This window comes from Caenorhabditis briggsae (assembly GCF_000004555.2).
Source record: "Caenorhabditis briggsae complete genome, chrI, whole genome shotgun sequence".
NCBI lineage: Eukaryota > Metazoa > Nematoda > Chromadorea > Rhabditida > Rhabditidae > Caenorhabditis > Caenorhabditis briggsae.
In genome coordinates this window covers 9,665,181-9,691,449 of record NC_013489.2, presented here as the reverse complement: position 1 = coordinate 9,691,449, position 26,269 = coordinate 9,665,181, and the positions used below count along the sequence as shown (strand labels likewise).

The window sequence follows — 26,269 nt, the reverse complement described above, 5'->3', positions numbered from 1 at the left end:
AAAATTGAGAAAACCAAAAATAACAGATTTGGAACAGAATTTTATTGTTATGAAAAGTTTTAGTCGTTTCCATTAGATGTTTCAGTTTGAGAAGGATGGAGGAGAGAGAGGGAGTTCATGTGTCAAAAAATCATGTCAACGTATAGCGAAATTTCGGTGATCAAGAATTGTTTTCCAGTGCAACGGGAGAGTCAGTAAAGAAAAAAGAGCGGGTGGAAGAATGGAATAGGTTCGAAAACCTGTAGAAATCTACACAAAAGCTTTTGAAGGGATAAGAAAAAAGGGGATTAGTCAAGATGATGCCACTGAGCGACTTGTCTTCCTGGATTCTCGAGAACTTCGACGACGTGTGAGTCTTCCATGTTCAAAAGAGCTCTTCCAATGACGTCATTTCGGTTGACGCGGTCATGATTAATAACCTAAAAAGCGTAATAAAGTAATAATAATTTTAGGCCTGATGACAAACCTGTAGGTCAATGACAGAATGATCCAGTCGATCTTCTGGAAGCTCAAAGACGAATGACTCGTTGTAAACCGGATTCAACGTCGATCTTCTCACATGCGTTCTCTTCTTAGCAATACGTTCTCCACTTTCTTTGCGCAAGTACAACTTTACAAATGGATCTGAAACAAAAATAGTTATTTTTATTGTCAAAAAAAAGCATTTCCTTTTGAATTTATATTCTATTCAAATCTTCTGATGCAGAAATGTTTCATCTACTTACCCGCAGTTCCGGCATCATTTCTTCCTCCTAGCCCACGAGCTTTGAGCACGACAACAGTCAAATTGTTGAATGCTGGCTGATAGGTTAAGGAAAGAAGAAGTTCTCCACGAGCAGCTACAGTATCCGTAGCACGTGGGAGGAGAGGGAGCTCAACTCTACAAGTATTCATGAATTAGTAAGTTAGCAGGAAATAAAATAGTTTACCTCATCTCGTTGTGAACTTGAAGTTCAGCATCGGCCAGTCTGTAGACACACTCTCCAACGACTGTATCACGAGAGTAACGGTCGAAGGCAACGACCTAAAAGTAAATCGATGCTTTAGTTACAGTGTTTTTATAGTTCACCTGGAAGTGCAACGTGGCAAAGTTGACTTGTTCGTGAGTGACTCCATACATGGCGAACTGCTCTTCATAGACTGGATTGGTTGTTGAGCGAACAATGCGAGTTTTTACACGATGCTCTCGCTCCGGAAGAAGTTGAAGTTTGACATAAGGGTCAAGAAGACATTGTCCATCACGAGACACCACCATCTCGCAAAGGTTTCTACAGTTGATGATGCTGACAAGAAGAGTCAGTGTATGAGGATCATAGCTGAGAGTGAACGAGATGTTTCCACGTTCTGATGGAAGTTCCGAAGGAGACAGTTTTCTGGTTCTGTCTTCCAAAAGAGTCTGCAGTGGAACGATTGGTGATGGAGTCGAGTCATTTGAAAGAGGCGATTGAAGAGGGGATGGGCTTTGTTTGAGTCCGCCGGGACCTTTTGGAAATCCTCCACGGACAGCAATCACCTAAAAAAATAGAAAGATTTGATGGGATGTAGTCCTTGGTCTGGTATCCTATAGTTGTAAACAAACATCCCCATGTCTTTTCTTTTTTATCCTAATGAAATTTTAGAGACGAAATGAGAAAGATGCCTTTTTTCGTTTCCCTCCTTTCTAGGAACAAACACTGGAAATTTTCGTGACGTCTTCTGTTCTTCTAAAAAGAAAATAGAGAATGTTCTGGAAATAGAAACCAATACCATGTTTTAAGTAATTTCGAAAAGAGAGCACAAAAACAATAGGACTGAAAAGTACAAATGTCCTTTCACTGGTCTTTTCTGAACCAGGAAAGTCTAGATGTACTATACATAAGAAGCTCGTGTGACTCAAAGAAGGATATATAATTTAGAATTAATAAAATTAATTTTGCTATGGTTCACTCTGATCTCTTACTGACCTGTTTCGGGGGAAGCAGAAGTGATGGGTATTGACGACGTTTACGAACAGCGAGTAGGGCGGCAACGGCTACAAGAGCCGCGAGACCGACGGCTCCACCAATTCCAAGATAGAACCATTCTGAAAATATTAGTTCTTTAAATGTTGCTGGTACAGTAATCCTGTCATTTTAATTTCTTGATCATATCTTTTTCTATGAATAATTTTTGATCATCTATTCATATGAATGTTGCTATATCAGGAAACTCTCTCAAAACAAGTTTCAAATAATCTCTGAGCTCTAGGCAGTTCTCTCAAGATCCCTCTCAATTAAGCCTCATTCCAAATGCGTCATTATTTCTACTTCTCAACAGAATCAACTGCCTTAATCATTTTGTGCTTCTCGTTTTTTTTCTTCAGTTGAACGTGCTGAATAATTCGGATGGTCTGCCCGAGAGACTCACGGAAATGACAACAATAACATGTCAAGATGGGAAAACGGATGGACAAAAATGAAAAGAAAAGAATAGAAAAAAAACAAGGAAGAACAAAAGGATTTCCTTGTCCCGGAGCACATATAATTTGTGAATATCGCCGGGATTCGCCGAAACGGAAGTCTAGAAAAAAGAGAGTATGACAGATGAAGAAGAGTTAAGTACGCCTCCGCACGAAGATTATCCTTACCTAAGCCCTTCTGGTCGAATAGGGTTTCCGAAGAAATTGGTCTTATCTCAAGTAAAATCTAAAAGTGATGTCATGTATGGAAAATTATATTTCTAATTTGTGACCGGAAATTTAGTGTCTTGCTTCCTAAAACTTGTTTCTCCTTTCCTCTAATTCAATATTTAAATCAGACGCAAGTGATGTTAATAGGAGGCTGATGCTTTAAATGAGAAAGGTGTTCGTGATGTCCATTGAACACATTAGCGAGATTTGAGATGACGTCAAAATGTAGTGTCCTAGAATATTCCCAACTTTTTCTCTGCAGGCAAGTCCTCATAAAGAGTGTCAAATTACTGCGGAATCCCAATGACGGTGGCTATTTTGGCATGAGAGAGAAAGACGGATTTCTCTACGATCAATTTCGAGTGAAGTGGTTTTTCAAAAAGGGTAAACAAGTCAATCAGGAGAAAAGGAAATTATGAGGTTCGTATCCTTCTTAGAAATCAAATGGTTCTGTTTTCAAAAAATCAGAAGAATCAGAAGAGGAGTGTGTACGTTGTACTTGAGGTTTGTTTTCGAGGGGGAAAAGTTCGTTAAATGAGAAATCTCGAGAGAAAAACATCATCGGGATATATGAATTGAATCATGAACACCCACGGGACATTCTGAATATATTATAGCGGTTTGTGATCATTGATTCGTATTTCTGGGAGAAGAATTGCTCAGACTAATCATAGTTCCAGACAAGAGCAGCTGGAAGATATTGGAAAAAGATAATACAAAAATTATTCCGGCTCAAATTTTCAGAATTCGTACCTCTTCTGACATGATTACATACAATTTACAAATTCTCCTTTGTCTTTTAAATATTTTTAAATTCATTTAACATACCATGTCCCGCGCTCTTCGCCAACCCCGGCTGATAATGGGGCATGTGACGAAAGGACGACTGTGTCGATCGCTTGAAGAAGGCGTCGACCGAAAAAAAGAAATAAGTGAGTGAGCTTGCTCTGGGAGCTCTGAACCAGAAAAGAAGAAAAAGAAAAGAAGACAGACGAAGAAAAGTGGAAAGAGAACGACGTGGGAGAGAAGGCAGAGAAGTGGGCGGAGTCAGTTTTGGGGGGGGGGGTAGAAGACGTTGTGTGTCAGCTGAAAAGGATGGGAGGAGAGAGGGAGAAAAAAAAATGGATGACGAATAAGTATGGAGCACTTGTTGCCTCTTTTTCTTTCGCTTCTCTTCTTTTTTCTTAAAATCGGAGCCGCGACGCGTCCCGCTTCGCGCCAGGCGACGTCACAAAAGGGCGATGAGATGGGAGAAGAAGAAGTAGAAGGAGAGGGAGAAGAAGACTGATGGAGCAGAAGGAGGTGTGAAAAGTGCGAGATGAGATTAGAGGAAAAGAAAAAGGATATGGTGTGAAAAAGAAGAAGAAGAAGGGAGAAGTAATTGAAAGGGATTGAAGAGAATCGAGACTACGGTAGCTCTGATTTATGACCACTTTTCCTCCTCCACAGAGGCAAAAGGTTAAGGAAAGAAGAACATTTTATACGAAATGGAAATGAAAGAAAACAGAACAAACAAATCTGGAAATACAGAAACTATAGAATATGCTTAGATCTGAATACCACTCTAATAGAGTGTCACTCAAGCCGTAAACATTTAACACATATATCTCATTTCCTTTGAAAGATATCAAAAAGTAGTCAACTGACAAAATATTGCATTAAAAATATTGTAGTATTATGATAAACATTCTGTCAGTTGACCACTTTTTGATACCTTTCACAAGAAATGAGATAAAATTGATGGTTTGAGTGGCACACTATTAGAGTGATTACGGTAGTCTTCGATTTTCATTCCCGGTATTACACGAAACATGAGATACTGAAATTGGAGACGTTCGAACTTAGAAGGTCATGAATCAGCAAAAATCTGCTCCTTTTCTTAAATGTTCTAACAATGTAGGTCTTGAGAAATTAGCTTAGATGTCAGCTAACATTCCGTAATCGGAATGCTCTACAACCCTTTTCATGAATATGTTAATCCCTTAAGAGAAAATCGGAGAAAGTTCAGGAAGAAAAAAAAAGGAAATGTCACTTCTCTTCTTCTCTTCTTAAAGAAGATCCTTTCCACCTGCCATTCATTTTTTTGTCTGGAAATTCAAAGGTCATTAACATGTCATGAAATATTGGATTTTAGGAGTAAATGAGATTCGCCAGCTAGACAAAAATAAATCAATGCGTAAGTTTCTGATGGGCGAATGAGACTGACATTGAATATATTGCCTGTTTTGCTATGCCAGCGTTGAGCCAATTTATCTCGGTTCCTGTACAAGATATCAGAAAGTGATCAACAGACAGAATATTTTTGATATTATGATAAACATTTTGTCAGTTGGTTGCTTTTTGATATCTGTAACAGAAAATGAGCTATAGGGGCTCAACGTTGACGGTTCAGGGGCATTCTGTTAGAGTGTTTACGGTAAGTTCCAGAAGCAGTCACGCATTCACTTATCTAAAAATTGCTCATTGGTTCATACCTTGTCTAGTATCTCGAAAGATTCAAACCTCTCAATCATAAGACGCAAAGAGTCTAAAGTCCATACCTTGCAGAAAAATCTTTTCATAATCTTGTCATGTGACTTCACGGCATCATAATTGCTGCCACTCTCTTTCACTTCTCAAAAAGAGCGAGAAAAAGTTTCTAGACTACCGTGGTCCGAAATTTTTTTATGAATGCAGGAAAACGACTATTTTGTCTTCTACCTGATTTTATGACTTTGTTGACATATATGTCTATGCTTTTTTTCTGACCCTGCTAAGCTTTCTAGTCTAGATAATACGAATATTGGAAAAAATCCTCGTCATTCATACAAAAACAGAGGATGTGAATATTTTTACAATCAAAATTTTACAATCTTTTCATAATCTTGTCATGTGACTTCACGGCATCATAATTGCTGCCACTCTCTTTCACTTCTCATTCAAAAGAAGAGATGGCTCAATCCGCGTGGGAAAATCTAGAGAGGAAGTGAAACGGAAAATGAATTAAAGACTCAGTTAAAGACTTTAAACTATGCGATAGACTTTTAGAGTTGAGAAGGAAACGGAAAGAATAAGAAATATGTTTATGATGTCAGTTTTAGTTAGAATTCAACATCTAGAGAAAATTCCAATGTGAAAGGCTATGTTAAATTATAGGTTTTCCCTTTTCAATCTTGAGCACAAAAGGATAAGTTCAAACTTCTCACGAGTATATCTTATGAGAGATTTGATATTTTCATGGCAACAAATTTGAAGTCAGGCACTATTGATAAATTAACAAGGAAGTGGCAAAAAAAAAGAGATTGGAAATTTGTGACAGAAGCTAATCTGATAATTCTCAGAATATATTTAGCAATTTTCCAGGAACACATTTCTCTAAAACCAAGTGTCTCGAAAAAAGTCGAATTCAATTATACTACGTTCCTTTTTTCTTTTTTCTTGTTCTGAATGAACCCCACCAAGCGAATCGACCTCTTTTTGGTCGTTTTTTTATGTCATCTGACTTCTAGGAACTTTCTTACTAGTGAATAATGTATGGAAAAATATGCTATGAAAAAAAGATCGAAAAATGGAAAAAGAGCGAGAAAAAGTTTCTAGACTACCGTGGTCCGAAATTTTTTTATGAATGCAGGAAAACGACTATTTTGTCTTCTACCTGATTTTATGACTTTGTTGACATATATGTCTATGCTTTTTTTCTGACCCTGCTAAGCTTTCTAGTCTAGATAATACGAATATTGGAGAAAATCCTCGTCATTCATACAAAAACAGAGGATGTGAATATTTCAGAAGTGATCATTAATGTGATTGACAAATTTTGTAGAAAAAAAGAAAACAAAAAGATGGTGTGCAGAATTTTGTAGGATTGGAGCCATAGGCATAGGGAATAACTCGGGAATAAAATTGAACACTCATTTTTTGAAAAAAAACTTCCTCAATTTCCTTTCTCTTTGATTGGCGATATGAGATTTTGAAAACCAGATAATCTTCCTGATAAGATCTTGTAATTCTAAAAAAATTCTATAAACCTACTCAAAGAGATTGAGATTAACCACAAGGTTTTCAGGTTTTAGGTATTAGAATCTTCACTTGATTTCTGAGCCCCCATAATTTCTGAAAAGAACTCATCAACCCACGACTACACAGAATCCCATCAAATCAACGTCACTCAAAAGAGAATAGTCCGAAAATTGCTCGGTTGTTCTCGTGTGATTGACACTTTCAAAGAAGCAAAAGAAAATAGATTGACCAAACAAAAAAGATTTCAGAAAAAAAAGCTAAATTAGACTCCAAATGAGCTGCAAAGTTTGCAAGAAGGAAATTGAGTTTTAAAATTGAGTGGAATGGGGGAAGAGAATGAGGAAGGAAGTCCACTTGAAATGAGCTTCGAATTCTAAATTAATTAACTTTTCAAAAAACAAAACAATGTAGAGACCTACTTGAGCAGAAAAGTCAATTATTAAAAGGGATCAGGTGACTTGTTTGTTATAAAACCTCAAATTTCCGAAAATTCTGATCCAAATGAACTCAGTTTTTTAAATCGACAAGGGAGTCGTTCATACAAAAAAGTATCGTTGTCTTCCTTTTTCCGACTTATTCTCGGAATGGCTTTTTCATCAAAACCACGTCTTCAAACAGAAATCTTTGAATCCTTCGAATGTTTCCCAAGAGACAAAACCTTTTAAACTAAACAACAAAAAAAAAAGAGAAAGGAATGGCGATAACCGATGGATGATAGATCTTTCTGTTTGTTTTTGGAATGAGCACGACCAACTCCTTTTTTCGATTTCCTGACATCAGGAGAAGAAGGATGAATTCGACAATCCAGTTTTATTCCTGGGAAAGCAGAAAAGAAGAAGAAATCATATACTTTTTTACGAAGACCAAACCAAAGGGGTCACTTTTTGGAGGCTCCGAGGAGCTTGCAAAGTCATAAATTTTATGTGTCGTACTGGTTCAAAAAAACGAGAAAAGGAGAATGGAAAAATGTTGTTGTGGCATTTCAGGGAAACCGGAAAAAGTTTTGAAAAATGAGAAAAAAAGAAAATGGAAAAAAAGAATTGGAAGAAAGACTTCCTAGAATTGAAAAAAGTGAAGAAAAAAAACAACATTATCAATACCAGATTTTTTACTTTTCCGTTGCTTCTAGATTTTTCCAATTTTAAAGGAGGCGAGACAGCAAAAATTTCGGGGGACAGTTCGGAGGACGAAATCGCGTTGCGCTTATATAGACCATCGGTCGTCCGGCGCCTTTGCGCCCCCGTACACAGGTGATTCGTGATTGACCAATTACAGATGAAGAGCTATAAACGACCCAATTACTCACCTACCGCAAACTAGTGCTTCTACAATTGAACATTCACGAGCACATTGTGTATCTTACTAACTGACCCTATAAAAGGTCTACAATTGACCCGTCGCGAAAAAATTCTTGTTTTTCCTTTTTCGAAGTTCTTTCATCTATTTCGGTTATTTTTCATCGTTTTTTTCAGTTTCCTTAGCAATTTTGTCCGTAAATTATTATTTAACCTACAAGAGCATACTAGAATACTGTATCAGCCAGTATTGTCGAAATTTTGGTTTATTCAGGAGATAGCACTGCTACTGTACTTTCAAAAGGTAAGAAGCTTTCAGAAAGTCCGAATTTCAAATCCAATTTTTACAGAGAGCCAGGAAATTCTCAATTTTCTGGTACGTCCACTGAGTACTCCGGAAAAAAAACGGCTGAGAAAGAGGAAGGAAGAAAAACTGGAACGGTGGGTAGATTTGAAAAAAAATCTGAGAAAAAACTTTAGATTTCAGTCGGAAGTGTCAAATTCGCTGATTTCGAGAAAATTTCCAGCCGATAACTTCTGTTTTCGTTTTTCCTTGTTTTTTTCTGTGCAATAAACAATTTTTAGCAACTGCTAGCTTCCAGATTCGAAAAAATATATCCCATTTATAGCCCTCGCGACAAGCCAATTGTAGGAGATTTGCTCGCGATAGGGCGAATATTGGTCGTTTGCGGTGGCGCGTTCGCGATTGGTCTGTAAATGACCTGCGGCAGTCATGTTCCGATGTACCCATGGCGTCTTTCCGGGAACAATATTTCACCTATTATAAACGCTGCGCGAATCACCTGTGCCTCATGGGGGTTCTCTATGCAAAATATCAGGAAAACTTTTTTTTTTGGTGTCTGGCCTCCTTTAACGGTTTTCAGTTTTTTTTAACGGTTTTCAGATTTTTCAGATCCCCCTATTTTCCGTAGCTCACACACTATTTGATTCTCAAGATTTTCAGATTTGTTCAGGTTTTCATATTTTTCAAATGCTTCAGCTTTTTTTTTCACTTTTTCACATTTTTGAAGGTTCCAGAATTTTCCTATTTTTAGAATTTCAGATTTTTCAAAATTGTTGGTTTTAAGATTTTTGAAATTTCCAGAATTTTCAAATCTTCAAATTTTTCAGATATTTCAGTTTCTCTAAATTTCACGGTTTTTGACGCTTTTAGCATTTTTAGATCTTGAAATACCTCAAACTTTTTTTTCACATTCTCAAAGTTCTTAGATTTCCAGATTTCTTGAATTTCAAATTTTTCCGATTCTTAGGTAATCCGGGCTTTCAGATTTTTGCATCTTCCAGAATTTCGGAATTTCGAAGCTTCCAGAATTTTCAGAGTTTTTTAAAATTTTCCAAATTTGTCAGGTTTCCTGATTTTCTGATTTTTTCAAAGTTTCTGATTTTTCTGGCTCTTCCAATTTGGCTTCCAGATGTTTAAGATTTTTTAGATTTTTAGATTTTTGAAAATTCCAGAATGTTCAGGTTTTCCGATTCTCAATGTTTTATAATTTTCGGATTTTTCAGATTTCTAGATTTTCGAAGCTTCCAGATTTTTCAGATTTCGGGATATCCCAAGTTTCAGATGTTTCGAATATTTCCGCTTCTTTATATTTTTTAAACTTTTTAAGTTTACAGAATTCCCGATTTTCGGATTTTTCAGATTTTTAGAATTTCAAGTATTGAAAATGACAAATCTTTAAAGAATTCAAAAATTCAAAGAATAATGAAGTGAATTACTGTAGTCAGAGATTACTGTAAATCCTAGAAAATTCGAAATTTCATGTTGAACTAATCTGCATGGGAATATCTTTTTCTAGTTCAAAACATTGTTCAACTGGACAGCAAGGAACGTGAATCTCGATTCCACATATTTTTTCAGAAACATCTTCTCCAAGGAAAAAAGTGATTCCAATAAGATATTCCACACTTTTGGCAAGCAATATTTTGATCTCAAGATCAAAACTCTATCGATTCAAAGCGATGACGTTGGTCGAATCGAAATCGAATGTGGAAATTACAAAACGATCAATGAGTGACGACGAAGAAATCAAAGATGCCTTGTTCGTCAATGTTTCAATCCCATTTATTGAGAATTTTGTGCTCAAAAATCCAGGTTAATCTTTTAGGTGTAATATTCTCAAAAGAGGAACATTTTAGGAGACTTTTGTGTTTCTACAAACCTCGAAGGCATTCTTTACCTTTCGATTGTTGCTCATCCTAACAAGACCAAAAAGGAGGGACCACGTGTTATCAATCTTCGTATTGAGCAATCAGGGTGAGAGCTCAATTTCTTCAATAAATTTAATTTTATACTCCTGTTTCTAGAAAAGAGTATGTCATTCCCGGATTGATCTTCGCACGTGCTTCTTCCATGAGAAAATTAATTTATCAATTGAAAAATGAGAATGTAATCGTTCAAATCTGAAACTGCTCATCCAATTAGTTTCTTTTAGATTGATATTCTTTGCGGAGTTTTGGATGAGAACTTGTCGATGGATTGTCTTCTGGGACAATCATCTACCGTAATGCACAACATTCATTTGACGGATAAACTGATTACTAATCAGAAATCATTGTATAGAGATATCCAAACAATGGTAAGGAGGAAGAATAAGAGATTACTAGAACTATGCCAATTTTAGATCTACACCGGAGAGATGAAGTTTGCCGACGGCAAAATCAAAGAGGCAATTTTCGAACAGATTTTGCATTGTAGACCAGGTTCCACAGACCATAAAGTTTTCTTTGAGGTCATTTTAAGGTGCTTGAAAGTCTTGAAAATCATTTAATTTCAGAAAATTGTCAATGGGAAGGCTCTCTCAAATAAAAATCTTCCGATTCGTCTTCCAATCGGAGCAATATTGACTCCGCCCACTTTGATCTATGAGTAGGTGAAATAGAAAAGAGAGCAAAAAAAATGTGATACTTTTAGAAACAAAGTTGAACTGGGAAGTCTATTGGAGAGTTTTCTGAAAACCCGTCAGTCTGAATTGGATTTGACCCAAAGAATCAAGGTCCCTCATTTTGATCTGTCATTGGATTTTATATTATTTTTTTTCAGTTCTGCTCTTCTGCAGTTCGTATTCTCTCGGAACTCCATCAATGTGATATCTACCACGGAGCATCTCAAATGGAAAACTTCTACGTTGAGTTTGCTGGCTTCAAACCAAAAACAATGAAGAATTACGAACTGGTTTTCAGTGGAGCTAACGGATTGCTCATTCAGGGGTCAGTAGAAAAAGTGTGCTGAAAATAATATAATTCAATTATAACAGGAAATCGGACAACACTGTTCATGTGGTTGATTATGATTCCACTGCTCCAGAAGTTGCATTCACTCGGAAGCTAACCAAAGAAAGTGGAGTATTCAATTTGGGTCGTCTTTTTGAGCAAATCCTCAAACCGGATTTGATTCAATCTTACAAAGAAGAGTCAGGTCCGGAAGTTTTTTTGAGCTTTTTTTCCATGATTGTTTTTCAGAAGAGCCACGTGCTCTGAATGAGATGCGTCATCTGATTTCTCGCACTACTCATCCAAATCCAACCAGAAGACCCACGATGCATGGAGTCGTCATGATGATTCGAGATATCCTTCAGAAGAATACACAATCAACTTCTCCGATCAACATAGTTCATTTTGATCAATTCACTAAAAACTGATATTCCGCACACAGAAAAGTTTTTGCAGATCATATGTCAGCAATTTTCATGAATAAAGAGATTTTGTGTTATTATCTGAATGTTAACGAAGAGTCTATTATCACAATTCCTATGCAAGATATCAAGAATGTGTCAACTAACAAAGTACTTTTGAATATTATGATTAAAATTTTATCAGTTGACAACCTTTTTATATCTTTTACAGGAACAGGGATAAATTGGCTCAACTTTAGGGGTGGCGTTCGATTAGAGTGTTTACAGTAGACTATTTCTTACTTCATCTCCAGTTAGTTGATTTGGATTGACGTTTGAGCAATCGATCTTAGAATCCTCTTTCAGACACTTTTTGACATATTCCTCATAGTCTGTTTCCAAACTTCTGAACTTCCAATGTCCAAATTTCAGGATTACCGAATTTTCAGAAACTTCTGAATTCCGAAAGTTCCAAATTTTGGTGGTACGACGGATTGGAGACTTTCTTAAATGAAACTGAAGCAAAATGAAAATTTCCTAAATCAAAAAATGGTTCCGAATTGAAAGCTGTGCGAAATCAGAACTGTCCGGAAGTAGAAATTGGACGGAACAGAAATGCCTAGAGTGGAATTGTCCCGTTTTGGAACGCTGTTAGCAATAGAGCGCTCTATTAATCAGCGTTTCAAAACGGGACAATTCTACTTCAGAACAGTTCCGCTTCCGCCTTTCCTGCTTTCGGACAGTTTTCATTCCATAAATGTTTTAATTTGGAAGTATTTCGATTCAGAAACATTTCATTTTGCTACTATTTCATTTTCGGAAATTTCCGATCCGTCGTACCACCCAAATTTTTGAAAATTCTACATTTTTTAGTTACCGAAATTTCGAATTTTTGGAAAATTTGAAAATTCTGAAATTCCGTAATTTCAAAAATCTAAAAAATAAAATAAAAAATCCCAAAATTCCAACAATTCTGAAATTCAGACTTTGGAAAATACAAAAAACTGATCTATAAAAATATGAAATTCTCAAGAAAAATCAAAACTCCAACAAAATATTCATTAAAGCCACAATCAGTTTTCCAATCAGTACAAGATTGACAAGTCTTCACGAATGAGACCTTCCAATCCTTTCGTCACATCCTCCACCTTCTGTTTCAGACTCTCTGGGATCGAGATTTTCTTCTGAAAAAAATAATGTAGTAGAAGTTTGAGCTCAATTATCTCCGTTCCTATGAGAGATATCAAAAATGTGTCAACTAATATAATGTTTGTGATATTATGGTAAACAACTTATCAATTTATAACTTTCAGATATCTTTCACAGGAGCCGAGATAATTTGTTTCAAAGTCAAAAGTTTAAGACCCTTCTATTACAGGTTTTACTGTTGTTCAGTTTTTACCTTAATGTAGTACAGAAGACAGAGGTACAAAGAAGCATACTGTTTCAAAGTTTCAACTGCATTTGGTCTCTGCATCCTAATCGCTTTCACGATTTCCACAATTCGTGGCTCCGAACAATCGTTCAGACAACAAAATGCAGCTCCAAGGGAGAGGAAGAATCCAGCACGACCACATCCGTTCTTCGACACAATCAACAGTTTATCTCCTCCATTTGACGTCTTTACAAAATTCATGACATCAATCACCGAACGAGTCGTGTTTGCATATTTGAGAGGCACTCCGTATGGTTCCCAACCCGTGTGAACGTAGACATTCATGATCACCGAATTTGAAAAACCGTTTGGAAGAACTTCAATCGTGTACATTGTGCGTTCTGCATCCATTTTCTCGACCTGTAGAAATGAAATATTTTATGTTTCCTTTTTGGTTCTATAAATACCTTTCGAATGTTGACAAACATTGCTCCATAGTAAACATAGGCACCTGATGTTGTCGGGAAGAAATCATTTTTCTCATCTTCAGGACCCATCAAAATGTACACCATGACTACAGATTCATTGAAACACGCCTTCCAAAACTCTTCCTCACATCCTCTCTTGGGCATTTGAGCCATCAGAATTGGATAACGACAGTGTGGAACAGTGATGGACGACATGTTGATATACGCATCGGGCTCATTCGCTAGCTTCACCATCGTTGCATCCAGAACCGGATATGCATCCGATTGGTTCTTCTGAAGATTCTTCTTCCAAATGAGACAGTCTTTTTCAACCGATGGTTTCGTCGCGGAGCAAGCCTCAATGAACTCAAGGCGAGCCATTGTGGCATCCAGTTTCTCAATATATCCCAATGCGACATCCTCAGCTTTCCATTTCACATTTGTGACGACAGTTTGTGTAGGAATGAGAGGAGTAGGTGGAGGTTGTACAAGAACTGGTTCCACGATTGGAGCAGCAGTTGGAGTTGGGGATGCTGCCATCGGAGTCAACGCCTTCTCTGGTCTCACTGTGACTGCTTTTGTTGGTGTTGAGGGTTGTTCGGTGAAAAAATTGACACAAGTATCCGAAACAGTGATATTTGGAAGGAATGGGTTTCCATCGGATGATACTTCAGGAACTTTCTTGATTCGGTGTCTGAATCAAAACCACGAAGACTGACATTCGATGAGGATGCATGCAACTTAGTACTAGACTTTTCTCTTCTGGTTCCCTTCTTCTTCCTATCATGCTTATTCTTTGATTTCTTCGGTGGAACAACCGATCCTTTTGCATTATGGTGATGGTGTTTCTTTGTTTTCTTATCTTTTCTGTAACTCTCTCTGAATGATTCAGGGGATTCAGATGATGAAACCTACGAGGACATTTTCCTAGTCACTTAGCTTCTTTGATAAGATCAAAGTACAAGATGTGAAATAAACTGTCTTTGTGATAGAGGCTCAGCAATTCGATAGGAATCTCTCCAAATTAAAGGCACGTTGCACGTTGCGTATTCAGTTCTTGGTAAAAAAAACAAAATAGGAATTCTAGAAAAATATTGGGTCAGAGTGTATGGAAGGAAAATAATAATTATTCTACGAAACTGTGTCTTTTGTTTGATTTTTAACAAAGAATATGAGTTAATGAAAGCTAAAGCTTTGATAATTCGATGGAGAAAAACTTTTATACGGAAATTTGCTTACTGATTTTTTCGGGTTTTCCTACAGTAACCCTATACCCTTACTTCGGTGTTCGAAAATATATCAAAGCTAAAACTATACCAAAACTACCGTAATCCTTCAATTATTTCATGTTAGCTGAAACATATCTCCTCCTTTTCTCGTTTAAAACATTTTATTCGAAATCTTATAAGATGACTACGTTTTCAGGAGACATCATAGTGTGGAACTTTGGGCGAAGTTCCCACATTCCCGGGAGAAGAAAAAATACAGTAATCCATAAGTGGAACCTCTATGTGCACGATGACCTTTTTCTGCTAGAAATTCATTTTATAAAGCAATAATATTTATTCATGAACCCGCAAAAATTATTGATGCCCGGGATACACCGGAAAACGGATAACATGAAAGTGGGTATGGGAGAAAAGGTGAACTACAGTGAGAATATTACAAAAAAGAAAACCGAATGGGAATATTGGGAAGATGAATATGGTGGATGAAATTTTGATAAAATAAAGTTCGAGAAGAAATTAGATAAAAAATGTTTAACTAATGGTTGGCAATAGATTCTTCCAAATTGATGAAGAAGTTCTCTTCTGTGACGACCCCTCCATCTCGCTCGAACATTATGACATACAACTCGTGATCGGTGATTAGTTCGAATTCGTCATCGTTCATCTTTCCGACCTCACAAGGTTCCTTCTTCTGTTCCTCCTTCTCCACCGCTTCTGGAGCATCCTTCTTCACCTCCTTCTCCGGATCCGTCCCCTCATTCTCTGTCTGTCTGTCTACCTGAGTTTCTGGGATGTTGACATAGCTCCCGATTTGCTCTGCCACGTTGTTGAGCATGCTGCTCAACATAGAGGTGGCGTACGAGAAGTAAGACATTATCTGAAATATTCGAAATCAAAACAAGAATAAGAAAACTCGCTATCAGTAAGTATAAAAAAGCAAACAAGATAGACAGGCGATTTCGTAATGAATCGAAAAAAAATAAAACAGAATATTTCGAAATATGTCGGTAGACAACGTTATGTTGTTTCTGAATAGTTGTTTCTCAATTCTCCTAGTATGTAGTATGGTTCTTTTGGGAAAAAGTGATCGACATACATTTGATTGACACTTGATAAATATGTCACTAGGCCTATAAGGGTCCGTTGGATTACTGTATGTTGATACTGCACAACAGATTAGAAATGTTGAAAAACCTATTAAATTGAAGAAGTCATGTCAGTCAACTTTTCTGTTTTCTAACTCTTTCTGCGAATAACAATTCGAAAGTCAGAAATTAAAAAAAAACAGTAAAACCTGTAACAGAAGAGCGTCCAAACTTTCAACTTCGAGCTCAACTTTCTCGGTTCCCATGAGAGATTTCAAAATTTTGTTGACAGATTTTTAACATCTCTTATAGAAATTGAGATAATTGATCTCAAAGTGTGAGTATAGGGAGCCTTCTATTTATTAGACTGTTACGGTATGTCGCAGAAAATATTCTTGAACAAAAAGACCTAATAGAGAAATACTAAAAATTCTTTTAAATGAGAGAGTAGCTTGGAAAAGAGAAAACAGTAAAACAGAGAAACTAGTCGCCTCGCCTCAAGATTTTGAAACGACAGACATTTCGAAATCTTCAGGTAGACTAAGTCTGAGTAGGTGACTCTCAATTGTTTTCTTCTCTAGGATAGAAGAATGTCTGAAAATCAATAGACAATTCAGTAATGGCTCCTGTGTGGAAAGTAGTGAACGTTTGATTGGCAGAAAGTCAATAGAGGCAACTAGGTTGACCAGGGACCTGTTGTATTACTGTGAATCAATGCATGACAAAGAAGATTAGGAAATTATGGAAAAAGTCTTATCAGAATAGAGTAATTATAGAGCTCAATAGACAAAAAGTAACTTTGAAAAATGAATGGTCAAGCCTCCAGGCTAAATGATTTTTGAAACACTATAATAGAAGGCTACCCAAACCGCCAACTTTGAGATCATATTTAGGCGCCGCAATGAAAGGGGGCGGGGCGATCAAATTGTTCTCCCCTTTTCAGAAGTCCATCTTTGAAGTCTTGTATCGGGCGTTAGAAACTCATTATTTTTAGGGTTAAAACTTGTCCCCATCTAATCGACTTTCGACTTTTTCGACTTCTAATCGACTTTGGGAATGGACTTCTATAAGAGTGGAGAAAAGAATCCAACAATAAAAATAAGAAAATATCTATTTTGAAAATTATTTTGTGGTGCCTAATCATATTTCTTAGTTCCTATGAAAGATATCAAAAAGTAGTCAACTCACAAAATGTTCTGTTATTAGTAACATTATATCAATTGATTACTTTATGATATGTTTCACAGAAAGCGAGATATATGACCTCAAAGTTGGCGGTGTGTATAGTCCTTTGTATTGTATTAATTTCTCAAGAAACGGTTTTTTGTCTATAGAGACTAATAATTTGTATACTCTCACAGAAACTCATAGAACAAGATAAACTGTTGTCTTCTGCAAAATGTTGCTTTGAATTTGCATACAAAATTGAAAACATAAAAAACCATGTTGTAACACATTATGAAATCAACTACATATTCCTCAAAATTTTGGTACACTCAAGTTCTGCTTTATTTCAAAACTGAATTATTAAGAAGTAGCAGCTTTTCCACAAACGTATCCTTGAATTCTTCTCTGTAGGATTGAATTGAACTGGCTCGCATCGCAACTCAAAACAAAAAAATCTTGAATGTAGAACTTGGAATATTTCGAAACTCACTTGACATCGTCCATTGCTCCAGGGAACCAGTTAACACGTGCAATGACAGTTTTGGATGGTGCGAAGAAGAAGGAAAGACAGTCTTGGTTTCCTCTGAATTCGCATGATTCAGTACCTTTAAAAAAGTTTTCAGGCATACCCAAGAGCGTTATCCGGTTGACTTCCGTCAAGCCAGGAGAATCCAGCAGTTCCAGTGGTCACTCCATCTGTCCAATAGAAAGATGTCTGAAAAATTGAACTCATAGTCAATTTCAGTTCCCTTATGATCAAATTTACAGTTTTTGAACAAGTAGCTGTCAATTTGCTTCTAGCACAAGCAGCAGTTCTTTTCGCTCCAATCCAAAGGGATCCCGTTGAAGACGCCAGATTTGAACTGGCACTTCTTGCCAGATAATCTTTCTCTTCCGAATTTTGAATTCCGGACAAAACTGCGTCTACATTGGAGCAAGCAGATGCAGCGTCAGTGTATTCGATATTCGTTCTTGCGAAAACCTGAAGCTAGTTGAATTTCTTGAGATCCCTAAACTGAGCCAACCTTCATACACCATCCTCCGGAATCTCTATTAAATCTTCTCCATCCCCTCGGACAGCCGTTTCTGCTCTTCCCCTAAATAAATTTTTCTCAATTTTTAAAAATATTTTTTTCAACTTACTCCGTTTCCACCACTACCTCCTCCTTCGTAACTATCTTCACAACTACTGAAATCTGATCCAAAGTCAACAGCATTTACCACAACCAAATACAGAAGGACGACGGTTACTTTCCGAATCATTTTGAACGCATTGATATTTGAACTTTTCGGGATTTTTATACCCAAGTTTGCGGAGGGAACATTCTCATTTTATCGCAGCCGCATTTGTTTTGGTGTTTTAGTGATTTTGATTAAAGGCCAAGGTCAAAAATAGCTTCAAAGGGGACTCCGACTAAAATGTTCCCAAAGTTAAGTATTTTCATAAGATTACTTTGAGAAAATCCAAAAAAAAACGTCCGAAATCCCTAAAAAACGCTGTTGAAAGTTTTTTTTAAAAATTGACGAATAGAGAAGAGGATTTGAGTTTTTGTGCAGTGGGAATCCTAGGCCACGCCTTTTTACATGGCAGTTTTCCGGAATCTTTCCGCATTTATCTTTTTTCCGGAATCTTTCCGCATTTATAAAACGTTTAAAAACGCTGTCGGCAAAAATTATTTTCAAACATTTTAATGAAATAGACATTTTGGTGGGAGTCCCCCTTTACACAATTCAAGCACACACACACACACACATAAATACACTCTTTTCTCTACTGTTTGTTTCACAAAACATTTCTTATATATCTAATTTGTAGAATACTCGCCCCCAGGCTGTCAAAAAACCGAGGAGTAAATGCTCAAAAATGTACATTCTCTGCGTCTCTTCATCTCTCGCGCTCTCTCCGTTTTGCATCTTTTTTTGTTTGAATAGAGCCTTGATGAGAACGCATTTCTTATGCGATCCACATTTTTTTGACTTCATGCTCACAAAATTTCAAAATTCAACATTTTTTGAGAGATAGGGAGGTCCGATTCAGTATGACCAATTTCTTATTTTTGTCTCTATGAGTAGATAAAAAACAATATGTTGAAGTGGACTATTCTATTATTGTTATTAGCTGTGTCCTCTAGGTGTTCTGATTCTTGTGAACCTCTTCATGCTCAAGCACATGGAATCAATCTGGTTGGTAAATTGTTCTGTAGTTCTGAAACAAAATCCATTCCCAGGTATGCTGTTCTTTGAATCACAGTCTCACTCCAAGCTGTGAATTCTCGGCACTCTGTCATGAACAATGCTCTTGTTTCTTAACAATCACTAGAGATTTGGATTGCCAATTGAAACAGATTGAATCTGAAAATGTATTTGATTTACTTTCGAAATGTTGATAATGAAATAGAAAATTCAGAAACCCTATCAATGGCTTGACCATCAACCCAACGCTTCTCCATTTTCCTGTAGACAACCCAACCTTCCAAATCCAAATTCTCCATATACCATTGTAGTGGAAAACTCTAATGGAAGGTATTTAATTATTTTTTGGTGCTAAGAAACTATATTAACTATTTCAGTCTCACAAAAGAATTCCTTCTTGGATCCTGTTCTCAAAATGTCACTTCCATAACATTCCAACACTATCATCCGCTTTATGATTCAATTGATTTCGGGGAATGTTTTCCAAATTTGGGTTCATTCCAAGTTGTCTTACTGTAGGTTTCAAAATCATTACATTCGAAAAGTGTAATATTCAGACATCGAACAAGAGCCCATTTTCACACTTCATTGAGAAATTTAAAATATTTGAGAGTGTTGTCTTTGGTGAACGTAGATTTCGAGTTCTGGCTTCAACCGTCTCCTTTTGTTAATACTATAACATACATTCATATTGAGAACTCATCAATTACGGAACTACCAAAATGGATATCAACCAGCAAATCTTTGTCAACCGTATATTTGAAGGGCAAGACTGTTTATTTTCAAAGGTTCCTAAAAATATCATTTTTCAGGCACTTCAATATCTTCCCTATCCCCAATTGCTCAACTTCCTGCAGTTAAAAGTTTGAAACTCTCCCATAATCGAATCGAAAATCTTCATCGACTTCTCTTTGTTTCACCGCTTTTAATTCATGTGGATCTCAGTTATAATCAGGTTTGGTACTCATTTTGACAGGAAAAAGTTTCAAAAGGATTTTCCAGATAACTTCTTTTGCCTCTCATACATTCAGTAAATGCGTTGATCTTCGAGTGTTGGACCTAACTGGGAATCCAATAAAAATGTTGCCATACAAACCATTTGCAAAGAACATTCGATTGAAGTGGCTGAAATTGAGTAGAACTAATATTTCAGTATGTTTCAAAACTTTCCAACAAGTAATGCGGTAAGACCAGTATTAGAAGGGCCGACCCTTCTATTGTTCCAAGGTATCTCCAGAGGGCCCGTTCTATTTTTCCGGTCATTTCTCTACGAATGTTTTCATCTAAAAATTCGGTGAATTCTCGTTCGCAATTCATGAAAATATATCAATTTCACCAAAATTGAGCAAATTTTCGAGTTAATAAAAGTTTCAACAAATTTCTGCAAAATTGTGGACTTTCCGGAATATTTTCATTGAAAACATACGGAAATGTTCATTTTCAAACAACACATTTTGAAAAAAGCCCTTCTATTACTGAGTCCTTCTCAGTGGGCCCTTCTATTAAACGGCCCCTATGTTTCACGATAGCTCAATTCCAGACCTTATCTCCTGATCATTTCTATGGATTGGCTTCTTTGAAAACGTTATCCCTATCTCGAATGCCAATCCAAACGATTTCTCCTTATTCCTTCGTTCCTCTAAAATCGCTTCGATATCTTGATATGGACTCTTGCAATTTGACAAGAATACCTCAAGCAGTCACTGCGAATTGTCATTTGGCTCGATTAAATTTGGCCAACAACATGCTACATAAAAGCTCTTCAATGCCTCCAGAAGTAATGGCGATGTTAAGTGGATTGTCCCAACTGAAAATCGACGGAAATCCCTTGATGGTATTTTGGTCTTTTAAAAATCAAAAAATCAGTTCAGAAATTCAGGAATTTCCCGCTTCGTTCCTCTTGATTTCTCGGGAGAACTTCCGCTTACTCCGACATCTTCTTCACTCAACAATGACTCTTCCTGTCTGGCTTCGTGAGCCATGTGCGCCGTATTATTGGTCTATGCACTTGGCTAACAGGTAAAGAATAAACTCTAAAAAAAAGAAAATTAATTTAATTTTTCAGAACTTCAAATTTGAAGTCTTTCGTAAACCAATATGATGAGGAACGAATGCTGAAAAGCGGTTTGGGTTACTGTAGAGAACAATATGATTGGATGTTGGAACAGATGGAAGTTTATAGAGAATTAGAAAAAAATTCGGGTCAGTTCTCAAAGACGAAACAACAAATGGAATATTTTAGCATACACCGGCCAATACTATTTATACTGGTACAGAAAATCGAAGCTGAGGAAGAGAAACGCCGTGGTCCCACAACGACAACTACCGTAACCTAAAAACTTCCCTGATTTAAGTCTAAAATTTTTATTTTCCGACTTGTTCGGGGAAAAATAATGGAAGAATCGGCGAAAATTAGTAAACAACGAGAAATGGAATCCTGAAAATGTAAATATTTTTCAGGTTACTGTAGTTATCGTTATGAGACATTCGGCCACTGACACCGGTTTTTCTCTTCCAAAGCGCAGATTTCTTTTTTACCAGTGTTGTTTCTAGGTCATCCCATACAGCGCTCGAATGTTGAAAGATTTTCTGCGGTAAAAAATTATTTACTTAAATTTCGCGACGAAATTTTTTACCTTTTTAGCCTTTTCAGCTATTTTTCAGATTCTTTTTTGTTTTTTTTTCCAGCTTTTTGTTTGCCAAATGCATATCACCGGATGATGTTCATCAAGATTACTGTAGTTTCTTTGCAAAAACATAATCGCGTCAAAATGTGGAGAAACTTCGGGAAAAAAGTTTTTTCTAACTTCAGGAAATCAGTTTCCTACAGTAATCTATAGTAATCTTCGCGGACACCGTCCCAATGATTTACAGCGAAACACATGAAAAAAATCGGCAAAAATAGCTGGAAAAGTAAAAAGGATCTAAAATTTTCGTCGAAAAATTAAACTGTGGATCTTTTAAAGGGAACAACTGATTTTCTATATGAAAAATATTTTCAGGATGTTATTCATTCCGACGTCTTCGCTCATCCTTATCATCTACCTCTCCCACTGTTGCTCCCAAGATTCCGAATGATACAACCACGGCTTCATTTTTCTCTATTGATCATGATCCTTCATCCCCTGCCTTCCACATTCCTATCCTACTTTTGATTTCTTTATGTGTCAATTTCTTATTACTTTTTTCGATGCTTATGTGTTCGATAATGGCCTGTCAAATCGAAAAACGCGTCGAAAATCTTTGATTAGATCGAAAAATAAATATGGTCGGATAAAAAATGATGTCAAACACAACAAATTAAATTTTCACATTGCTCGAGGTTCCAGGAAATAGATCGAAAAGTCGATTAACAATTAAATAGAACCCGGCGAGGGAGATTTCAAGGAGATTTAGTTTGGGGAGGGATGATTATAACAGAAACAGTGAAATTATACGAGATTGCACATTTGGAGAGGGACTTAGAAACGAAGTGATTGGAATTGATTGAAGCATTCTGAAATATTTGGATCGGCTCCTTCGGAGAAAACTTCTTCGGCGATACTTGACGAATGTTTCAGAAGTGTTTCAGCGTGCTGAATACGAATTATTACTTGCAAATGGTGTTTTAGCCTAGATGAAATGGACATACCGCTAGCAACACGTGGCAGAATCTTCCACGGAGCCATAGAAACTTTGACGATTCACTTCCCCCGACATCGCCTGATCCATCCATCTCGGAAGTGTTGGTAGCAGCACTTTTGATTTCTTCAACGAATGCCTGAAATCTTTTCCAGTAAATTCCCGCAGGACTCAAGTGTTCTAAACGTACGATAAGGAAATCGTTGAAAAGATTTCTTTGGAAAGAAACCATCCTGTCCAATTTTTCTTTGTGATTTTCTAATTCCTCCATTTCTCCTTTTAGTTTTTCATCCACCACGGTTTCCTCTTCCATTTTGACATCTCCTGCTTCAGTAACTTTCTCTTTGCTCTCAACTTTTTCTGTCAAATCTTTGATATCCTTCTCAACCACATTAATCTGTCTGGTAAGCTTCTCAAGAGCTTGATTGAGCACTTCGAACAGCCATTGTCGGTTGTGTTCTTGCCACATCTTTTCATCAAACAACCAACCGACAACAGATGAGCAATCGATAATCTGCATTTTCAGAAGCTTATCAGTGAGGATCATCAACATTTGTTGGTTAGACTTCCAGCAAGAATAAAGTGTTTCAAGGAGCTTCTCTTGATATTGCTCAGCTGCATCACATACTGTTTTCAGAGTGTCTTTGTATCTGAAATGTTAAACGTAGGAAGAATAATTTTAAAAAACACAAACTACCTAAAAAGTGCCGAAAAGTTATGAGAATAAGTTTTTGATGCCATCTTCAGCATGACAGTGACGAAAACCCCGAATTCGTTAATATTATATGGAAGCTCATCATTCTCATCGGTTGACTTCAGCTCTTTGAGGAATGCGTCCGCTGGCTGTCGCTCTTGAAACATCTGTGTGAATGTTTCAGCACGTTGACTCATGGCGTCTTCTGAAAAATTGATAACGTTCGGAAACTTTTTCTATTGATAAGTAGTTGATACCTTCGTCGAGTAGATATCTGATTTCTGGAGACGCTGGGTGAATTTTGACGAAATCTGATGGCAAGGCCGCGATAATTTTCTCATAGGATCCCAGGCGACGACATTTCTCAATTACCTCTCGCAGAAAGACTTGGCGTCCCGAGAATTCGTCATTCTGAAAATCAAATTTTACTATAAGGGCATCAACCTGAAAATCATACGGAAATACAATCCTTCCATTCATCCCATGTGTAACGATATTGGAAGTTGGAGAGATGGAAGCTGAACCAGTCTACCATTCTAAAAATCATTCATTTTAACCAAACTAAAAATTAAATACTACCTGTCAATACAGATAGGTTGCATTGAATCAGCGCGACTAAAAATCAAGTCCACAGTTTTGCACAATATATTCGGGTAATCGTTAGGTTTAAGCTTCAGTAGTTCGAGAACGAGAGAACCTGCAGAAATCAAATGTTATCACTAAAAAAACTCCAGAAACACTTACAGTGGAAAATGGCTGGGTATGGAGCGTGTGGAAGACGGAGCATCTGACCGAAGATAGTTTCAAAGATGAGGAATCCAACTGGTGCTGTTGGATTCTCATCAGCAAAAGCCAGAAGTTCTCGAGCACACGATTTTCGATTAAACTGGTTCTTCTCAATGATCCATGAGATTTCGCCTTCGAAAAGAAAACGATCAATGGAATGACCACTAGGAAGTTGGCTGTCCTGTAAACGACAAAAACATTTATAAAACACACAAATAACCAAGACTCACAGTTCCACAATCAGCGTCTTGGAAAAGCCGGAAGACTACAAGTGGATATGGGTAGATCATATCGGAAGTGTGTTCTGGAGAAGAGAAACTGGGTAGATTATGTTGAAGAGCATCTTGAAGAACAGCCTCAAACGTATTGTAATATCTTGGAATATGGTTTTGCATCCAGTTTGCTGTTCGCAGATTTTCGATCTGAGCAGACAAACTTTCCAAATAATCTTCTTGTTCTTGATCCGTAGATCCTTCGCGCCAAACACGAAGAAGCTGCAAGCATATACTTGTATTACCTTCCTTTAAATATAATACAAACTTACAGGTACATGATTTTTGTTTCTCATTTCGAGATATTTTCCGACAGCCTCAACAATATTTTCCATTTGCTCTTGAGCTTTTTCTGTTAGTTCCTTGCCAATCCAAGGAAGACAACGAAGAACAGTTTGAATGTAGTAGTCGTTTCGAACCTGAATAATAATTATTTTCCGTTGAACATGAGTTTGGAATGTTAGTACCTGGGGCATGTTCTCTTCAAATGCGGCTGCTATAAAGCTTTCCAAGTATTCTCCGATGGACTGAGCTGTCAACACTCCCGAATTTCCAAGATCACAAAGGAAGATGGCGAGATTCTGTGCTTCTTGGTATTTTTGTTTCAACAGAAGATCTTGTTGTTCAGCAATCAGTTTTTCTACAACGTCTCCTCCAAAATTGAAATTCTTCGCATTTAGAAGGCCGACAAGGGTAGTATAGACAGTGACACGATTCGGGAGGTATATGGCACATCCAGCAACAATATCGATAATTGAGGATCTATATTTTTCGAGATCGTCATGCAAGAAAGCTGTGAGCTTTTCCAGATTAGCTTCGATTGATGAGCCCGTATTCTGGAAACAGTAATTGGATCATGAAACACGTCGCTGTCAAAATCTAAAATAATACTTGTGTTAACTCTTACTTTATCTCCGACTTTTCCAATAACTTCTTGGAGTTTTTTCTCGACATCTCCAATCAGTGGAGCTCCACGACGTCGTTTCATCTGGATCTCATCTTCCTCTAAAATGAATGAAAACTTTTTCGAGTTCTTATTGAGTCAAAACATACCATCGTTCTGCCTTCTCCTGGACATTTTTTACTTTTGGACTGGAAGTATCCTTTTGATATTACTTTTTCAAGAAAAAGAGAAGAGAAACTGGATAAAATTCGAAATTTGGGTTTGGCTAAACAACGCGCGCGCAACGGAATATCGGAGTGTCGTTGTCAATTTTTTCGATTCAATTTTCTTGCGCAAAACCAGTCGAAATCCGGTCAGAAATCAATATTTTTGCGAATATGAGTACACCAAGCAATTCTGCTGGAACCCCGATGGAGGAGGACAGTGCTAGTGTTCAGTAAGTAACTACTCTGCATACATTTCCATGCCGTTTTTTTTTTCAGAAAACAGAAAACTTCAAACCCAACTGAAACTCGTCCGTTCGTTCTGAAGAAGTGGAACGCGTTGGCCACTTGGGCATGGGATGTTGAATGCGACACATGTGCGATCTGTAGAGTTCATTTAATGGGTGAGTTGTTAATTTTTATTTTATTTTTGAAGAAATTCGTTCAAGGAGCTAGAAAATAAAAAGAAAAAAACATTGTTATTCATATTTTGACCAAACTATTGATTATGAAATTGATTTATTTTCAGAGGAATGCCTTCGCTGTCAATCCGAACCGAATTCAGAATGTTGTGTAGTCTGGGGAGATTGTAATCACTCATTCCATCACTGCTGTATGACTCAATGGATTCGCCAAAATAACAGATGCCCACTTTGTCAGAAGGATTGGGTTGTCAGTCGAACAAGCAAATAAACTG

The 26,269-nt window shown here is 37.0% G+C and overlaps 9 protein-coding genes across 9 annotated transcripts; 4 read left to right on the top strand and 5 right to left on the bottom strand.

Annotated features, from left to right (window-relative positions):
• Positions 1-287: 287 nt before the first annotated feature.
• Cbr-snt-4 lies at positions 288-3,518 on the bottom strand (the record flags this gene model as incomplete). The annotated part of the gene is made up of 7 exons (XM_002640083.1): positions 288-419; positions 467-624; positions 726-880; positions 930-1,024; positions 1,070-1,513; positions 1,944-2,062; positions 3,476-3,518. 7 exons carry the CDS (start codon positions 3,516-3,518, stop codon positions 288-290), a joined length of 1,146 nt encoding a protein of 381 aa, XP_002640129.1.
• Positions 3,519-7,385: 3,867 nt separating this feature from the next.
• On the top strand, positions 7,386-9,382 carry CBG12627 (the record flags this gene model as incomplete). The annotated part of the gene is made up of 7 exons (XM_002640082.1): positions 7,386-7,555; positions 8,119-8,232; positions 8,292-8,382; positions 8,429-8,496; positions 8,544-8,589; positions 8,855-9,017; positions 9,180-9,382. The coding sequence occupies 7 exons, from the start codon at positions 7,386-7,388 to the stop codon at positions 9,380-9,382; spliced, it is 855 nt and encodes a 284-aa protein (XP_002640128.1).
• A 542-nt stretch (positions 9,383-9,924) lies between these two features.
• Positions 9,925-11,603, top strand: CBG12626 (the record flags this gene model as incomplete). The annotated part of the gene is made up of 10 exons (XM_045240421.1): positions 9,925-10,057; positions 10,102-10,219; positions 10,270-10,351; positions 10,398-10,541; positions 10,587-10,694; positions 10,740-10,831; positions 10,877-10,958; positions 11,006-11,172; positions 11,220-11,380; positions 11,425-11,603. The coding sequence occupies 10 exons, from the start codon at positions 9,925-9,927 to the stop codon at positions 11,601-11,603; spliced, it is 1,266 nt and encodes a 421-aa protein (XP_045094922.1).
• A 1,058-nt stretch (positions 11,604-12,661) lies between these two features.
• On the bottom strand, positions 12,662-14,341 carry CBG12625 (the record flags this gene model as incomplete). Its single annotated transcript, XM_045240414.1, has 5 exons — positions 12,662-12,760; positions 12,979-13,371; positions 13,419-14,112; positions 14,160-14,285; positions 14,334-14,341. 5 exons carry the CDS (start codon positions 14,339-14,341, stop codon positions 12,662-12,664), a joined length of 1,320 nt encoding a protein of 439 aa, XP_045094921.1.
• Positions 14,342-15,182: 841 nt separating this feature from the next.
• CBG12624 lies at positions 15,183-15,521 on the bottom strand (the record flags this gene model as incomplete). The annotated part of the gene is made up of 1 exon (XM_002640079.1): positions 15,183-15,521. One exon carries the CDS (start codon positions 15,519-15,521, stop codon positions 15,183-15,185), a length of 339 nt encoding a protein of 112 aa, XP_002640125.1.
• Positions 15,522-17,259: 1,738 nt separating this feature from the next.
• On the bottom strand, positions 17,260-18,162 carry CBG12623 (the record flags this gene model as incomplete). Its single annotated transcript, XM_002640078.1, has 5 exons — positions 17,260-17,338; positions 17,390-17,482; positions 17,529-17,614; positions 17,666-17,881; positions 18,043-18,162. The coding sequence occupies 5 exons, from the start codon at positions 18,160-18,162 to the stop codon at positions 17,260-17,262; spliced, it is 594 nt and encodes a 197-aa protein (XP_002640124.1).
• Positions 18,163-18,984: 822 nt separating this feature from the next.
• Cbr-lron-6 lies at positions 18,985-22,247 on the top strand (the record flags this gene model as incomplete). The annotated part of the gene is made up of 11 exons (XM_045240393.1): positions 18,985-19,083; positions 19,128-19,259; positions 19,307-19,422; positions 19,470-19,607; positions 19,650-19,858; positions 19,905-20,047; positions 20,095-20,244; positions 20,633-20,926; positions 20,972-21,111; positions 21,158-21,419; positions 22,095-22,247. 11 exons carry the CDS (start codon positions 18,985-18,987, stop codon positions 22,245-22,247), a joined length of 1,836 nt encoding a protein of 611 aa, XP_045094920.1.
• Positions 22,248-22,553: 306 nt separating this feature from the next.
• On the bottom strand, positions 22,554-25,543 carry Cbr-ncbp-1 (the record flags this gene model as incomplete). The annotated part of the gene is made up of 11 exons (XM_045240387.1): positions 22,554-22,667; positions 22,724-23,363; positions 23,411-23,612; positions 23,665-23,818; positions 23,865-23,943; positions 23,987-24,104; positions 24,152-24,374; positions 24,424-24,687; positions 24,738-25,301; positions 25,373-25,470; positions 25,519-25,543. 11 exons carry the CDS (start codon positions 25,541-25,543, stop codon positions 22,554-22,556), a joined length of 2,481 nt encoding a protein of 826 aa, XP_045094919.1.
• A 203-nt stretch (positions 25,544-25,746) lies between these two features.
• On the top strand, positions 25,747-26,265 carry Cbr-rbx-2 (the record flags this gene model as incomplete). Its single annotated transcript, XM_002640075.1, has 3 exons — positions 25,747-25,805; positions 25,852-25,976; positions 26,102-26,265. 3 exons carry the CDS (start codon positions 25,747-25,749, stop codon positions 26,263-26,265), a joined length of 348 nt encoding a protein of 115 aa, XP_002640121.1.
• Positions 26,266-26,269: the final 4 nt, after the last annotated feature.